This window comes from Neodiprion fabricii, chromosome 4 (assembly GCF_021155785.1).
Source record: "Neodiprion fabricii isolate iyNeoFabr1 chromosome 4, iyNeoFabr1.1, whole genome shotgun sequence".
In the NCBI taxonomy this organism is placed as follows: domain Eukaryota; kingdom Metazoa; phylum Arthropoda; class Insecta; order Hymenoptera; family Diprionidae; genus Neodiprion; species Neodiprion fabricii.
The window spans coordinates 38327971-38343538 of NC_060242.1; the positions used below are offsets into that span (position 1 = coordinate 38327971).

Below are 15568 nucleotides of genomic sequence, written 5' to 3' on the forward strand. Positions count from 1 at the left end.
TTGGTGTTCGAAAACATGACAAACTTAGGCGTTTACGAGACACTAATAAACGTAACACGTTGAGAAATGCGGACTACCTATGCTTATTCCAGAGACAGATACTAAACTACTTACAGGCAGATCCAATCTGCTCTGATCATTTTGTACGCTTTTTTGCTGGTCCTCAGACAATAATAAAGTACAACAATATAAAGTACAAACAGTGCCGGCGTTAGAGGGACTGACACCCTGGGCAAGAATATTTTGGCGCCCACTTAAGGAAATCAAAATCGAGAGTTAATTTTTTTCTGAACCAATGTGAACGTGCCTCGCGCCCCACTCTCGAACATTTAGCAATCCCCACCATCCACCACGCGTTCCAGTTTTGTGGGGGGTGGGGGGTGGGGGAAGTATCCCACCTCCACCAATCGCCCCCCAAAATTTGGCGCCCTGGGCCGTCGCCCCATCGCGCCCCCCCCTAACGCCGGCACTGAGTACAAACAAGTATTTAAAGAATACCGGTATAATCTTAAAACCATCATACATACAAATGCAAAAATTGACAGGAAATGCGTTTGCAAAAAAATGGACATCACATGGTAATTTTTTACAGTGATATGTACAGTTCGTGAATTATACTCAGCGGGATGTGGTTTTATATATAGAAATAGGTAGAAACGCTGTAATATTGTGTACTTGAAAATTAAACTTTGACAACTGCTTTTCCAGTGTTTTCCCCTTGCAGCAGGCCAACAAATGCATCGAACATATTTTCAAATCCATCCGTAACTGTTTCGCGGTACTTCAATTTTCCCTCTTTTATCCATTTAAGGTTTTGCTCAATGCCTTCCATCCAGCGATTCTTCCAACGCATCACTATGAAACCTTCCATCTTCAATTGTGCAAAGACCAACGCGGGCTGAATGATAGCGGTCTTGGGCATTGCATTGATGTCAGCGTTGTATGAAGAAATACTTCCACATACTGAGATGCGACCAAATACATTCATCTGGTTAAGTACAATTCCTGATATATCCCCTCCAACCTGTAAGTATGAAAGTTATATTTTAACATGTATGCACTGCAATGTTCAAATGCTAACGGCAATTAAATGATCCTTGCCAAGATGTGGTGCTTATTTACGTTTAGATTTTTTAATGAGATTTTAAAGAGCCTACAACTCATACATACATTATCAAAGTAACAATCAACTTTGTTCGGAGCAGCTTCACGCAGAGCTGTGGCAACATTTTGAGTTTTGTAGTTGATAGCATGATCAAAGCCAAGTTCTTCCTTGAGCCATTTGCACTTTGCATCGGAACCAGCAATTCCAATAACATTTAATCCTAGAATCTTTCCAATTTGTCCAACGTGGGATCCGACCGCTCCTGCTGCACCACTTACAACCAATGTTTCTCCGGCTTTTGGCTGACATATTTCCAGAAATCCGAAATAACTGGTATTCCTGTAATGCACAGTATACAGTGTACAGTATACCGTTGAATATACTACAAAAACGTGATTTACCAAAATTATATTCATTTGACCATTCGATAAACATGCGATTTGCTAATGCAGAAAGTATTCAGTCAAATATTTACTGTAAATAAAAATTGATACCATTCCTACCCTGGCATGCCCAGTACTCCCAAGCCAAGAGATGCAGGAAGGCCATCAAAATCAGGCAGTACGTAGGGAGGCTGATCAAAGACTCCACCTGCATCTTCACGAATTACGGTATGCGTCCGCCAGCCAATATTAGCAAAAACACGCTGACCGACAGGGAAATTTGGATTTTTTGACTCTATGATTTTTGCAACTTGAGAACCAATCATTGTACGTCCAAGTGGTACTCGATATACATAAGGTCTCATATACGGGTCGACCGATAAATACTCTGCCTGGATAAGATATTCTGAAATGATTTTCAATTTACTTTGTTATTGATTCATTAGCTTGCTTTACGAATGACACGATATATCATGCATTAAGAGTCTCGCAGAAATCAGTGTACAGATTTGTTAAAATCATTTGCTTTGCTATTATTATTTTGTGGACGATAAATATGGAAAATAATGTTAAACTTTGTCAATGAATAAATACTGAATTTTCACCCTCTGACGAATTTTGTCAAACACAAAGTATTACAAATTATATAACAATCTCCATTTGTCCAAACTCGGTCATTATATAAAGTATATTGAAAGAACCACTTTATAGTTTCGTGCTTTTAATACCACTCGCGTATCTACTTTATGAAAATTTTCTTGAAGATGTCAGAGATGATCTTAATATTTTTTAAAAACTCATATATTCACCTCCATCTTTCAAAGGCGGTAACTCTTCCTCGACAAGTGGTAAGTCTGAACGCTTTGGCTCTCCTTGGAAGTATTTACCAATAACATATTTCTTTGCAATAACCATTGTACGTATTGAATTGATCCTTCTTGGTTGGAAACTTTTCGTCAGGAGCACCTGCCCGCGAGAGAATAATGATCTCATCATAGCTCATCCAATTTTATACCTGTTGGTTTTATAACTCCGTTACTCATTGGAAAGGGATAACAACATTATGTATGTATTATATATCTATGATGGAGGAAGACTGTCCAGATTATAGGTACAGCCACACAGTAATTAAAAATATAATGCAAAGTCATGCTTCGCTTGGGATTATCTTCATACTTGAACTTTGGACCCTGGAGTTACACAGTTCCAGGCAATTGAGCAATCTGGTTATGTTCGCAGTTGTGTATTAACATGTGTATAGAAGTGAAAATATTATGCGTTTGTGTAGCAAAACATGCAATTTATGTTGCTGTGACTGAGACTAAACTGCATGAATGTATTATATTATCAACATTATTTTCAAAGAGGAACAAATTACTATAATGGATTGAAAGATATATCCAAGATCACAGAAGTTGAAAGTCAACTTACCAACAGCAAGTAAAGCCTACTCTAGCTGACTAAACTACGATCCAAATGATTGTTTATCTTTCGTTTATCTAACCACATGTTATATTTACACATAAGTATATAGGTGAAATATAATATCAGAATTGATTTTTTTTTCATGTTATAATTTGGTATAGGTGTAGATAGAGCACTGATAAAGGAGTCCAACAGGTAAAGGAGTGGAGAAATTAAACTTTAATAACAGCCTTTCCAACATTGTCTCCTCTCATCATCTCAACAAATGCATCGAACATATTTTCAAATCCTTCTGTGACGGTTTCGCGATACTTCAGTTTATTCTCTTTCAGCCATTGAAGATTCTTCTCTATACCCTCCATCCATCGATCAGCCCAGCGATTTACTATAAATCCTTCAACCTTCAATTGCGAAAATACGACAGCGGGTTGAACGATGGAACACTTGGGCAATGCTTTAACATCTGCATTATAGGAGGAAATACTTCCACATGCTGAGACGCGGCCAAATAAATTCATGTGATTCATAACGATACTAGAAATCTCTCCTCCAACCTAAAATATCAATTATTAAGTGATAACATTGTGATAGAAATATTACATCGGTACTGTGTAGCAATATTGAAAATTTTCACATACATTGTCGAAGTAGCAGTCAACCTTATTCGGAGCAGCTTCCTTTAAAGCTACAGCAACGTCTTGAGTTTTATAATTAATAGCATAGTCAAACCCTAATTCTTCTTTTAGCCATTTGCACTTCGCATCTGAACCAGCAATCCCAATAACTTTCATACCGAGAATCTTTCCAATTTGCCCGACATGAGAGCCAACTCCACCGGCTGCACCGCTCACTACAAGTGTTTCACCGGCCTTTGGCTGACAGAGCTCAATAAGCCCAAAATATGCAGTGTTTCTGAAATTATTTAAGCGATCTCTGTATAACGAAACCTGGTCCAAGTACAATGATTCGCAAATCTTTACCTTAATATTGCATAATACGTACTATATACTATGTGATATTCGATAATCTTACACTGATTTTATTTTTAAGTAATCTTATCACTCGACAAAAATCTCTTCTACAACGGCACATACACAACAGGCAACACAGCACTATCGGCATTCCAATTTAATCAGAAATCGATCAATTATAGAAATTGTACCTACCCTGGCATGCCCAGAACTCCCACACCCAAAGATACGGGGAGACTGCCGAGATCAGGCAATATATAATCAGGTATGCGAAGACTTGATAACCCTGCATTTCCATTAATTATAGTGTGTGAACGCCAACCTACTGTAGCGACAACATGCTTGCCGACTGGAAAATCCTTATGTTTGGATTCTATAATTTTACCAACTTGAATTCCAATCATTGTGATTCCCACTGGGTATCGCTGTGCGTACACTCGCATGTACGGATCAACGGACAAATATTCTGCTTGGATGAGATATTCTGAAAAACATGGGTTAAATTTTAATGACTGAACAATGAAATATAACACACATAACACTGTGTATCAAGGATTGAATTTTGTTGTAGAATATCTTTAGGTGAGTTGCATATGACCCAATCATTGTGGATTCGAACAGGAGATCCAGTGACACTCTCCGATCGATCTCAAACTATAGAAAGCCATTCTTGGACCAATTTAACGAGATACGCGTTTCAGAGTTTAGCCAAAAAATAGTTTGAGATCAATCGAAAAGGGCCACCGGGTTTCCTGTTCACATCCAAATGGATTGGGTCATATCCAATAAAATCAATATCATTTTACAGAATGTAAAACATTATTCAGAACGGTTTTGGACAGTGGAAAACATGTTATTGAATATTGTTATACGTACCTCCATCTTTCAGAGGAGGTAATTCTTCCTCAACAATTGGTAAATCTGAACGTTTGGGCTCTCCTTCAAAATGTTTGGCCAACACATATTTCTTTGCAATAACCATTGTATCAAATGTTTTAAACAGACTGTTGGGTTCAAAACAGTTTAATTACAGAAATACGACTTAATTAATCACGCGGCCACATCAAAATGAGGGACTTATTTTTGCTCAGCTCTTTTTATACCACATGTCAGCCTTTATCTATTTTCAAATAGGTAGGGATCAAGTACACACCTACACAAGGCTACATCAAAATAGTGAGTCACCAATATGTGTTTCTCAATTGTAGAAATATCTGTGAGCACTTGAACTATGGATTTTCATGCTTGTTCAATATGTTTATTCGTATTGTATGTAATTGACATCAATGTCAAATTTTTTCTGTAATGAAACTCGCACATAAAATTTGACCTCGTACCTGTATGGTTATAACTATGATACTATATCGTTTAAATATACCTATGACAAGTACTTAAAATGTATAAGGGCTATTCCGCGTCAACCGGATCAGTCATCTCTCAGATATTTTTTTAATTTGGCATGTGTATTGTGTAGGGGGAGTTAGATTTTTGTGCCAAAGCGCGAATCTCATAATGCAAAATTCGATTTTTTATTAACAATAACAAATTAGACTCCCATTTTTTTCAAAAATTCATAACTTTGGCAAAAAATTAGATACAATATATTTTTTTTTTTCAAATTACGCGGAAAGCTTCATAGAATTTAAAAAAAAATATGAAATGGTAAAAAAAAGTTGTTATCAATTGTTTATTTGACAATTAATTTTTCAAAGATTTTTAAAACAGTGACTGACACGATCAAAAAATTTTTTTAAAATTCTGACATGTTCCTTGAACTATACTACAATCTGTGAATTAATTCCAGAGGGGTGTTTTTCTTCGTTTTTGAGTAAAAAATCATTAAAGGTGTCGATGCGCATGAAATTGCAGCGCGCCGAGTCTCTACGTAATGGCGGGCGGCCGGTTGCCGTCCACTGCTACCCCGCGGTGGCGTCGCAGCGTTATTTTAGAGTCATTTTCACGATGTAGGACATGATTAAAGAATCTGAAAAAAATACTGTACCTTCACAAGGCTTGTTCAAAGCGATAAGTGAAGTTTCAAGAATGTGTTTTTATTTTAAAATAAGTAGCAAGTTATGTAATTATTATGATTTATGTGCACTCTCATGGTGTGTAACCGTTATTTTGAATCTCTGTAATAAAAAAACGGTGAAAAACACATTCCTGAAACTTCACTTATCGCTTTGAGCAGGCCTTGTGAAGGTACGGTATTTTTTTCAGATTCTTCAATCATGTCCTACATCGTGAAAATGACTCTAAAATAACGCTGCGACGCCACCGCGGGGTAGTGGTGGACGGCAACCGGTCGCCCGCCATTACGTAGAGACTCGGCGCGCTGCAATTTCATGCGCATCGACACCTTTAATGATTTTTTACTCAAAAACGAAGAAAAACACCCCTCTGGAATTAATTCACAGATTGTAGTATAGTTCAAGGAACATGTCAGAATTTTAAAAAAATTTTTTGATCGTGTCAGTCACTGTTTTAAAAATTTTTGAAAAATTAAATGTTAAATAAACAATTGATAACAACTTGTTTTTACCATTTAGTATTTTTTTTTAAATTCTATGGAGCTTTCCGCGTAATTTGAAAAAAAAAATATATTGTATCTAATTTTTTGCCAAAGTTATGAATTTTTGAAAAAAATGGGAGTCTAATTTGTTATTGTTAATAAAAAATCGAATTTTGCATTATGAGATTCGCGCTTTGGCACAAAAATCTAACTCCTCACACACAATCCACATGCCAAATTAAAAAAATATCTGAGAGATGACTGATCCGGTTGACGCGGAATAGCCCATAAAGATATTAATTGAATAAAAAATTATTGAATAGTACAATCCATTTATTTTAAATATATTGTACAAACATCATATGATACTTATAAAATAAAAGCATGTGACAAAATAAATGGAAATGGAAATAAATCTTAAACTTTGACAATAGCCTTTCCAGTGTTTTTTCCTTGCAACATTCCAATGAATGCATCAAACATATTGTCAAACCCTTCTGTGACAGTTTCTTGATACTTTAATTTCTTCTGCTTTATCCATTCAAGATTGTGTTTAATACCCTCTTCCCATCGGTTCAACCAACGCATCACAATAAATCCCTCCATTCTCAATTGAGAGAATAGGATTAGTGGTTGAATGATAGTAACCTTAGGCAATGCATTGGGATCCGCATTGTAACTGGAAATACAGCCGCATACCGAAATTCGGCCGTACTGTTTCATTTGACCGAGCACGATGGTAGAAATTTCTCCTCCGACCTTTAGGAACAAAGATAATATTTTAGAATTTGCAGAGGTTACTTGTTTTCCAATTAATCTACAGAACCTCTATAAATTGTTAATAAACTATAAACTTAACGCTGTAGTAAATGTACTTAAAAATATTCATACGCACATTGTCAAAGTAGCAATCAACTTTGTTTGGAGCAGCTTCCTTTAGAGCTGCAGCAACATCTTGGGTTTTGTAATTGATAGCATGATCAAATCCAAGTTCCTCTTTAAGCCATTTACACTTTGCGTCAGAGCCCGCAATTCCAATTACTTTCAAACCATATATTTTGCCTATCTGCCCCACGTGGGATCCTACCGCACCAGCTGCACCGCTTACGACCAATGTTTCCTTAGCTATTGGCTTACAAATTTCGAGAAATCCGAAATACGCGGTGTTTCTGAAGTCATAACATGTATGATATTTCTTACCTCCATATAACATAATTACGTAACATAATTAGAAGTTTGTCTCGATTGAGAATATCTAGTGCATTTTCACCCTGGCATGCCCAGTACCCCTAAGCCAACAGACAGGGGTAGGCCATCAAAATCAGGCAAGATGTAGGGAGCCTGTTCGAAGACTCCTCTGTCGTCATCACGAACCACAGTGTGTGTCCGCCATCCAACATTGGCCATGACATGTTTACCCACAGGAAAACATGGATTTTTTGTTTCTATTATTTCAGCAACTTGAGATCCAATCATTGTGCTTCCCAACGGTACGCGATATACGTACGGCCTCATGTATGGGTCAACAGATAAGAACTTTGCTTCAATGAGATATTCTGAAATTAAATTAACATTCGTTATTCAGCACTTGGTATTGTGTAATAGACATGAACACAATATCATATACATATGAGGTATTCCACGTCAATTCGACAAGGGTCTGACCCTTACTTTCTTGGATTTGGTCCGCGATTTTATATATTGTTCTTTAGACTTTGAAAAGCCTTCCAATTATTTTATCAAATTTTTACTACCTCCCTTGATGCTCCCAGAGCTTCTTAATTGATAATATTTTATCAGCGAGTGCGACATTTTTAAAAATTATGAAACAAATTACATAAATTTTATAGCCAAACCTAAAAATATCCCAACCAAAATCAAAGCGGGCCGGTAAAATAATAATTTTTTATTAATCTTTCAACCAGTTAATTATTTTTTCTTAGGTAATTCAATTTACTTCCGAATTTTCAGGGTTCAATATAGCTTCCCTAGTAAAACTATTACAAAATTTTTTATAAAATACAAACATCAATGTACTGAAAAAAAAATTATTTCGAATTTTTAATTTTTTTTCGAATTTTAATATAAATGTGCAGGTAGTTGTTGTATTAGGAAAGATGTATTAAGATTTATTATAAATTTCCATTTACCTGCCCACTTTAATTTTGGTCGGAACATTCTTATACAGTTATAGCTACAGAATATACGTAATTTTTTTCTAAATCATCAAAAATGTCGCAATCACTGTCAAAATATAATCATTTAAGGAGCCCTAGAGGCGTGGAGGGGTATGGGAAAAATCTGAAAAAAATTGGAATGCTTTTCAGAGTTAGAACGACAATACAAAAAATCGTCGAGCAAATCCAAGAGGGTGAAGGTCAGGACTAGTCGTGTTGACGTAAAATGTCCCATGTTGGAATTTTGTGCTCTCAAGTCGATGCTTTTACCATAATTTCTTCCATCTTGACTCATTAAAATAATTCACAGATTTTATTATAACATAAATGTAATAATTGTAGTGCGAAACATACATTCAAAATGAAAGAATAAATGATTTATTTCTAAATATATTATTATGTCAGTACAATAATAAAGTGTAGACACACAACTTTATATGTAAATCTACAGATTCATAATTTTAATTGCAAACACATCCGCTATAATGAAAACTCTTTGAAACATGTTTCAATAATTAAATTCAGTCGAGAATATGTATACAATACCTCCATTTTGCAGTGCAGGTAGTTCTTCCTCAACCAGACTTAAATCTGATCGCTTGGGCTCTCCTTCAAAGTATTTATTGATCACAAATTTTTTAGCAACAACCATTGTGTATATTGAACTGATATTTCAAACCGACTTGTCGAAAGAACCTATTCAACCGCTACGAAGTGAATAAATATCCCGGTGTCCAGACCCAAGAAAATTTATACCACTAACCGTCTAGAGTCCCTCTCCGTAACCAATAAGAAACACACAATACTTGCACACATTCACAATTTTTTCACGATCAGTGGAATATTTTTGAAGTAGTGCAAATTTTCGGTTGACATGCCACAGATAACTTGATGATAAACAAAAAAATCCATAGGCATTGATAATTATGCTATACATAAAAATATAATTATATTACATAATTACAAATTTATCTCGTATTTATGTAACAGGTTTCAGACTGGGACGTTACTTGTTTGTACGTCAGATAGAGACAGAGAGATGCTCAAACACATTCTCAGGCCTACTAGGACCAAGTTCTAAAAATAGATCTTTACCATCAGCATCCGCACGTGACTCTTTTGTACTGTTGTATTGGTTGGGAACTAACTCCATCTCTAGCTTAACTTCTAGATTTCAAATGCCGGCAGCTCATTTAATCTAAATACATTTCCTGTAATTTCAGTTAAATTTTGAGGCATTACACTAATGCCTCAGGGCAATGGTCTAGGAAATAAAGTTGACAGCAGCCTTGAAGTTTGTTTTCAACAGAAACACACAGTTTATTTTTTGTTAGTCACTACCCTGGAGCATATTCCAGAGGTACTGAAGTTTTGCCGAGAAATGAAGCTTCTAGGTTCATGACGTAGGCTCAAATCAGTTGCTGTATTTTCATTGTACTTCACGCCCACTTGTTTTGATATAATAATTGGTGGATGAAAATGCAAAAAAATTATTATTCCATGGCATTTTTACAGTGACAAACAACGAAGTAGAGAATTAAACTTTAACTACAGTCTTACCAGTATATTTTCCTTCTAACATGCTGACAAATACATCAAATATATTTTCAAATCTTTCAATGACAGTCTCACTATACTTCAGCTCATTCTACTTCAGCCACTGAAGATTCTTCTCTTTACCCTCCATCCATCGATTAGTCCGATTCACAAATGAATCCCTCAATCTTCAATTGTCTAAATATCACAGCAAGCTGAATGATAGAACATTTGGGTAATAAATCAACATTGCATTGTATGTATATTCTTCCAGATAAAGAAATGTGATATTCCACTACTCGTTTTCGTGAACAAACTTTATGGCTACATTTTTTTCAATACCCTTAAGATAGAAATAGAGAGATGCTCAACGCTCTAACTCCAAAGTGAATAAAATTTTGTCAACATACAAACAAATTCTGTTCTGCAACTGGTGTTCAAACACATCGCTGTACTTTCGATATACAATTCATTCTTTTCTAGGGTAAAATTTGATAGATGAAAACGCCAAAAATATATTGTTCTATGGAATATCGATGATGAAGAAAATAGAGAGATCAAACTTTAATGAGAGTCTTTACGGTATTTTTTCTTTCTAACATACAATTCATTCCAAATATATTATAGAATCATCATATGGTACATATAAAATCCTTTACTTTTATACATCTCCTTAAAGTTAGCCTCATATTATTGCATGAGTAAAAATGGGCGGAAGTGGACATGAATCTCAAACTTCAACAATAGCTTTTCCAGTGTTCTTTCCTTGCAACATACCAACGAAAGCTTCAAACATATTTATAAATCCTTTAGTGACTGTTTCACGGTACTTCAACTTTCCGTCCTTCACCCATTGATGATTCTTCTCAATACCCTCCATCAGACGATGATCCCAACGACTCACTATAAATCCTTCTATTCTCAATTGTAAGCCGACTACTATTCGCTGAACAATAGAACACTTTGGGAGAGCGTCAACCTGAGCATTGTATGAGGAAATACTTCCACATATTGATACACGACCAAAAGTGTTCATTTGATTCATTACAATATTAGAGATCTCTCCTCCAACCTGAGAAAGTGAAAATATTCTCTGTTCATAACAATTGGATCGAAGGCAATGAGAAAGTTGCACTTCACCAGGCAATCATTTTTTAAAGTAATCATAAGGAAGATTCATACATTGTCAAAATAACAGTCAACTTTGTTAGGAGCGACTTCCTTCAGAGTTGCCGTAACATCTTGGGTTTTATAATTGATAGCATGATCAAATCCAAGTTCTTCCTTGAGCCATTTGCACTTTGCATCAGAGCCCGCAATCCCAATCACCTTCAATCCAAGAATCTTACCAATCTGTCCCACATGAGAGCCAACTGCACCAGCTGCGCCACTTACTACAAGTGTTTCCCCAGCTTTAGGCTGACAGATTTCGACTAATCCAAAGTAGGCTGTGTTGCTAAAAACATTATATAATACTTCTGTTAATGTTACATGTCACAGGTTTGACTTTGGAAAAATATTCGTTAGATCAGATGATTAGAATAAACTAGTTTATCAATAGTCATGACAACACAATACTGAATACATAAATGAAACTATTCTATTCTGAATTCTCTTAGATTGCACTTAATAGCGCATTGAGAATATCGAATACAAATAGTAAACGTAAAAATAATACCAGCGCAAATCTTCACACAGTAACATCAAATCTACAATATGACCAAATGTTCATTTTAGATAGAGGTTGATATCAATCTTACCCTGGCCTGCCCAATACTCCGAGACCTAAAGACGCGGGTAGAGTATCAAGATCAGGCAATATATATGGTGGCTGACCAAGGTGCTCCTTCAAATTTGGATCAATGATGGTGTGTGTACGCCAGCCCACATTAGCAACAACTCGTTTACCAACTGGATAGTTTTTATTTTTAGACGCTATTATCTTACCAATTTGACGTCCAATCATCGTAATTCCCACTGGGTACCGTTGTGCGTACACCCTCATGTACGGATCAACAGATAAGTACTCAGCTTGGATGAGATATTCTAAAAATGATTTTTATGTGAATTGTAATACTAAACCATGAAATTTGTATGCACGAGGCAACAAATGATCTTAGGTAATTTCAAATATGTTGACAAGCATGTTCAATGAGTCAATGATTCAATTGAGTTAAATAGCATATTCAAATTTCAGAGTTGAATAGTCAATAAATTATTCCACTTGCCACTGCATACACTTTATCTTATATTTATTCAAACGTTGCTACACAGACCTCCATCTTTTAGAGCAGGTAATTCTTCATCGACGATCGTCAAGTCTGATGCTTTTGGCTCTCCCTTGAAGTGATTCGTCAACACGTATTTTTTTGCAATAACCATTATTGCACAACCTTGATTAATGCTGTTAAACTGGAATTAATTAATTTAACTCTTGGCAGTGTTGTAGCAAAGTGTTTATCGTAGACCTCTCCAGTTTATCAAACTGCACCTTAGTTTGGTCTTAGACAAACTGAAGTACAACAGTCTTTTGGTAGGTGATTACACTCAATTGTCTGATAAATGGAGAGTGGTGCCATCTCAATGGGGATACCTATACACTCGATCTTTGCACTCAGCGATGCTCAATTCGAAACGGTCTTTTCATCCATATTTATAACTAAAATGAAAACATACCACATTCTCTTCAACACATGTTAGTTGTTTAACATGATATTGAAATATTGATTGAGTAATGACGTATCAATGGAATTGAATATCATGCGCTATGTACGTTACATAATACTCAATACAAAACTTGATTTTCCATACTGTTGATTTCTACTAGTCATTGTAATAATCGTGATGCCATTGTTCGAAAATTTGAAAGTGTGTTATAATATGGTAAAATTATATTTATCGCTTTGTATTAATTGTCTATTTTTTTCAGTCAAGATTGTGCACACAAGCGAGATAGAATATTGCTATGACATTGACACGAGATCAGCACGTGGCATGACGAAAAATTTGGTCTTCACTAGGCTGTTTTACCAATGTATAGATACATTTGTGTATAAACATTTACTGTACATTGCCCTTGAAAGTTTAGCCACTTATGTCGGAAAGTATTTCATTACATTATCCAATCTCATCATCTGCCACCAACTATGATACTGATGACTTGGCGGTTTTTTTTCTTCTATTTCAAAGCTAGAGACATGTAGTTATAATACCAAATTAAAACAAGAATAATATTTATGCTATTATGTGTTACATTACACATAATAATCTACAGAAAGTTCAATCAGTGAAACGTTACGTCTCGTATATTATTTTTTTATTTCTTATCAACGATGAGATGTTCTGAGTATGATACAAACATCAATAATCGATTCTTTTGAATGTCTTTCAAAAATTTCGTATTCTAACTAAGTTTTTACACTTTGACAATAGCTTTTCCAATATTATCTCCTCGCAAAACCCCAACAAATGCATCAAACGTGTTTTCAAATCCATTTGTAACTGTTTCGCGATATTTCAGTTTATCTTCTTTTATCCATTTAAGATTCTGTTCAATACCCTCCATCCATCGATCCCTCCAACGCAGCACTATAAATCCTTCCAGTTTTAATTGGGAAGTGAGTACAGCGGGCTGAATGATATCAGTTTTGGGTAACGCTTCAATGTCTGCATTGTATGTGGAAATACTACCACAAACCGCGACGCGACCGCCAACATTCATTTGATTAAGTACAATGCTAGATATATCTCCTCCAACCTGTAATACGTGAGAATCAAATTCGGTATCAAAATCAATGATATGTAATAAATTTTAGAACCACATACATTGTCAAAATAGCAATCAATTTTGTTTGGCGCAACTTCTCTCAAAACTTCGGCGACATTTTGAGTTTTGTAATTGATAGCATGGTCAAATCCGAGTTCTTCTGTGAGCCATTTACATTTTGCATCCGATCCAGCAACTCCGATTATTTTCAATCCCCGAATCTTGCCAATCTGACCAACATGAGATCCGACTGCTCCCGCTGCACCACTTACAACTAGAGTTTCACCAGCTTTTGGTCGCAAAATTTCGATGATTGGGAAATAGGCAGAGTTTCTATAAAAATGGTGAAATATTGTAATCAAATATTTCTAGTTCATAGAAACATTCAGGAGGAACAAATCAACCATCGTTACCCTGGCATACCCAGCACTCCCAGACCCAAGGATATGGGTAATCCATCGAAATCTGGCAGCATGTAAAGAAATTGATCATTGTTGCTACCGAAATTCCCATCGATCACAGTGTACGTTTGCCAGCCAACACTGGCAACAACACGTTTTCCAACTGGATAAGCCCTGTTTTTAGACGTTACAATTTCAGCAATCTGAAATCCGATAATCGTGGCACCCAGTGGAAGTCTAGGTTCATATGCTCTCACGCCCGGATCAACGGATAAAAACTCTGCTCTGATAAGAAATTCTGAAAACATTCTCATTTACTTAATTAAGTTGTATTTGATATATCATTGTATCTAGTGAGTCATCAAAGGAGAGATTTTCCACATCATGGCCTTCAGAAATGAAATACCATAATAAATTTCTACACCTGCTAACATATCTATATATGATACAACCGTTGATAGAACTAATAGTTACAAGCAAATTTGATTACTTGTACTCCAATCAGGAACTCAACACTGATAGTCTGCAGTGTTGCAATTGTTACACAATTCAGTTAGTTTTTAGCTAAATCATCAACCAATGACAAGTCATGCCATAGTCGTAACCTTAGAGAAATGTACCTGTATCTGTGTGCACCAATATTTCTGTCAACGTAAATACTGTTATTTTGCCTGATGGATGAAAGGAGCTACTCTAAATATCAATGAGGAACCACAGAAACAACGACTTTATCTTATTTGTGACCAGTGAAAAATTTCTACATTTACCTCCAGGCTTCAGAGCAGGTAACTTCTCCTCCACCAAAGTCAAATCTGACCGCTTGGGCTCGCCTTCAAAATGTTTTGTCAACACATATTTCTTGGTGATCACCATTGTCTGTGAAAATTACTGTTGAAAAGTTGGAACCGATCTATCCAATACAGTAAGTATATCACTTGGTAGAGAATAAATACAGAGGCACATAAAACTTCACCCAGTTTTATAGCATGAGCTAGTATATCTCTTTATGAAAATAATAACATCGACCTGTCGTGAGAGGCTTATACTTGAATTGATGATCGACATACGATACTAATCTGGCAGTAATCTGACTGAGTTGGGCCCTATCTATACGCAGAATACAAGATTCCATACACTTGAATTGCATCGGAACAAATGAAAAAATATTCTGTTAGTTATTGCAAATCATTAACATGCCGGAACTTTTACTTTTCCATGTACACGCTAGAATGTAAATAATTTTTAAATGACACAGAGAAGTCGTAGTGTTATGTAATACTTCTTTTAGGTGA

At 35.7% G+C, this 15568-nt stretch overlaps 5 protein-coding genes and 1 long non-coding RNA gene across 7 annotated transcripts; 1 reads left to right on the forward strand and 5 right to left on the reverse strand.

Annotated features, from left to right (window-relative positions):
* Window positions 1-486: 486 nt before the first annotated feature.
* On the reverse strand, window positions 487-2814 carry LOC124181611 (prostaglandin reductase 1-like). 2 transcript variants are annotated; one of them, XM_046568329.1, is made up of 5 exons: window positions 2665-2814; window positions 2298-2503; window positions 1609-1894; window positions 1171-1444; window positions 487-1024 (listed from the first exon to the last, which is right to left on the reverse strand). In XM_046568329.1, the coding sequence occupies exons 2-5, from the start codon at window positions 2482-2484 to the stop codon at window positions 683-685; spliced, it is 1089 nt and encodes a 362-aa protein (XP_046424285.1). In that variant the 5' UTR covers window positions 2485-2503; window positions 2665-2814; the 3' UTR covers window positions 487-682. The 2 variants fall into 2 exon arrangements, with proteins under 2 accessions (XP_046424285.1, XP_046424284.1); XM_046568328.1 differs by lacking the exon at window positions 2665-2814 and having other exon boundaries at window positions 2298-2598.
* Window positions 2815-3109: 295 nt separating this feature from the next.
* Window positions 3110-5277, reverse strand: LOC124181613 (prostaglandin reductase 1-like). Its single transcript, XM_046568332.1, has 4 exons — window positions 4761-5277; window positions 4080-4368; window positions 3552-3825; window positions 3110-3467 (listed from the first exon to the last, which is right to left on the reverse strand). Exons 1-4 carry the CDS (start codon window positions 4864-4866, stop codon window positions 3126-3128), a joined length of 1011 nt encoding a protein of 336 aa, XP_046424288.1. The 5' UTR covers window positions 4867-5277; the 3' UTR covers window positions 3110-3125.
* Window positions 5278-6711: 1434 nt separating this feature from the next.
* Window positions 6712-9613, reverse strand: LOC124181614 (prostaglandin reductase 1-like). The gene is made up of 4 exons (XM_046568333.1): window positions 9120-9613; window positions 7667-7952; window positions 7292-7565; window positions 6712-7155 (listed from the first exon to the last, which is right to left on the reverse strand). The coding sequence occupies exons 1-4, from the start codon at window positions 9223-9225 to the stop codon at window positions 6814-6816; spliced, it is 1008 nt and encodes a 335-aa protein (XP_046424289.1). The 5' UTR covers window positions 9226-9613; the 3' UTR covers window positions 6712-6813.
* A 255-nt stretch (window positions 9614-9868) lies between these two features.
* LOC124181615 (prostaglandin reductase 1-like) lies at window positions 9869-12660 on the reverse strand. Its single transcript, XM_046568334.1, has 4 exons — window positions 12386-12660; window positions 11870-12155; window positions 11292-11565; window positions 9869-11181 (listed from the first exon to the last, which is right to left on the reverse strand). The coding sequence occupies exons 1-4, from the start codon at window positions 12489-12491 to the stop codon at window positions 10840-10842; spliced, it is 1008 nt and encodes a 335-aa protein (XP_046424290.1). The 5' UTR covers window positions 12492-12660; the 3' UTR covers window positions 9869-10839.
* Window positions 11426-12344, forward strand: LOC124181621. The gene is made up of 2 exons (XR_006870513.1): window positions 11426-11552; window positions 11847-12344. It is a non-coding gene; the product is annotated as an uncharacterized LOC124181621 (long non-coding RNA).
* A 754-nt stretch (window positions 12661-13414) lies between the features above and the next one.
* LOC124181616 (prostaglandin reductase 1-like) lies at window positions 13415-15465 on the reverse strand. The gene is made up of 4 exons (XM_046568335.1): window positions 15044-15465; window positions 14289-14574; window positions 13935-14208; window positions 13415-13866 (listed from the first exon to the last, which is right to left on the reverse strand). Exons 1-4 carry the CDS (start codon window positions 15147-15149, stop codon window positions 13525-13527), a joined length of 1008 nt encoding a protein of 335 aa, XP_046424291.1. The 5' UTR covers window positions 15150-15465; the 3' UTR covers window positions 13415-13524.
* Window positions 15466-15568: the final 103 nt, after the last annotated feature.

Bases quoted from the DNA above. Each gene is read 5' to 3' on its own strand.
- LOC124181615 (XM_046568334.1), bottom strand. From the start codon at position 12,491: ATGGTTATTGCAAAAAAATACGTGTTGACGAATCACTTCAAGGGAGAG. The intron at 12,156-12,385 runs GTCTGTGTAGCA...AATCATTTTTAG, and splicing joins ACCTGCTCTAAAAGATGGAG to AATATCTCATCCAAGCTGAG. The intron at 11,182-11,291 runs GTATGAATCTTC...TCACTTTCTCAG, and splicing joins TTGACTGTTATTTTGACAAT to GTTGGAGGAGAGATCTCTAA.
- LOC124181616 (XM_046568335.1), bottom strand. From the start codon at position 15,149: ATGGTGATCACCAAGAAATATGTGTTGACAAAACATTTTGAAGGCGAG. The intron at 14,575-15,043 runs GTAAATGTAGAA...GAATGTTTTCAG, and splicing joins ACCTGCTCTGAAGCCTGGAG to AATTTCTTATCAGAGCAGAG. The intron at 13,867-13,934 runs GTATGTGGTTCT...CACGTATTACAG, and splicing joins TTGATTGCTATTTTGACAAT to GTTGGAGGAGATATATCTAG.
- LOC124181613 (XM_046568332.1), bottom strand. From the start codon at position 4,866: ATGGTTATTGCAAAGAAATATGTGTTGGCCAAACATTTTGAAGGAGAG. The intron at 4,369-4,760 runs GTACGTATAACA...CATGTTTTTCAG, and splicing joins ACCTCCTCTGAAAGATGGAG to AATATCTCATCCAAGCAGAA. The intron at 3,826-4,079 runs GTAGGTACAATT...AAATAATTTCAG, and splicing joins GGAGTTCTGGGCATGCCAGG to AAACACTGCATATTTTGGGC.
- LOC124181611 (XM_046568329.1), bottom strand. From the start codon at position 2,484: ATGATGAGATCATTATTCTCTCGCGGGCAGGTGCTCCTGACGAAAAGT. The intron at 1,445-1,608 runs GTAGGAATGGTA...TGTGCATTACAG, and splicing joins GGAGTACTGGGCATGCCAGG to GAATACCAGTTATTTCGGAT. The intron at 1,025-1,170 runs GTATGTATGAGT...TCATACTTACAG, and splicing joins TTGATTGTTACTTTGATAAT to GTTGGAGGGGATATATCAGG.
- LOC124181614 (XM_046568333.1), bottom strand. From the start codon at position 9,225: ATGGTTGTTGCTAAAAAATTTGTGATCAATAAATACTTTGAAGGAGAG. The intron at 7,566-7,666 runs GTGAAAATGCAC...TTATGACTTCAG, and splicing joins GGGGTACTGGGCATGCCAGG to AAACACCGCGTATTTCGGAT. The intron at 7,156-7,291 runs GTGCGTATGAAT...TTGTTCCTAAAG, and splicing joins TTGATTGCTACTTTGACAAT to GTCGGAGGAGAAATTTCTAC.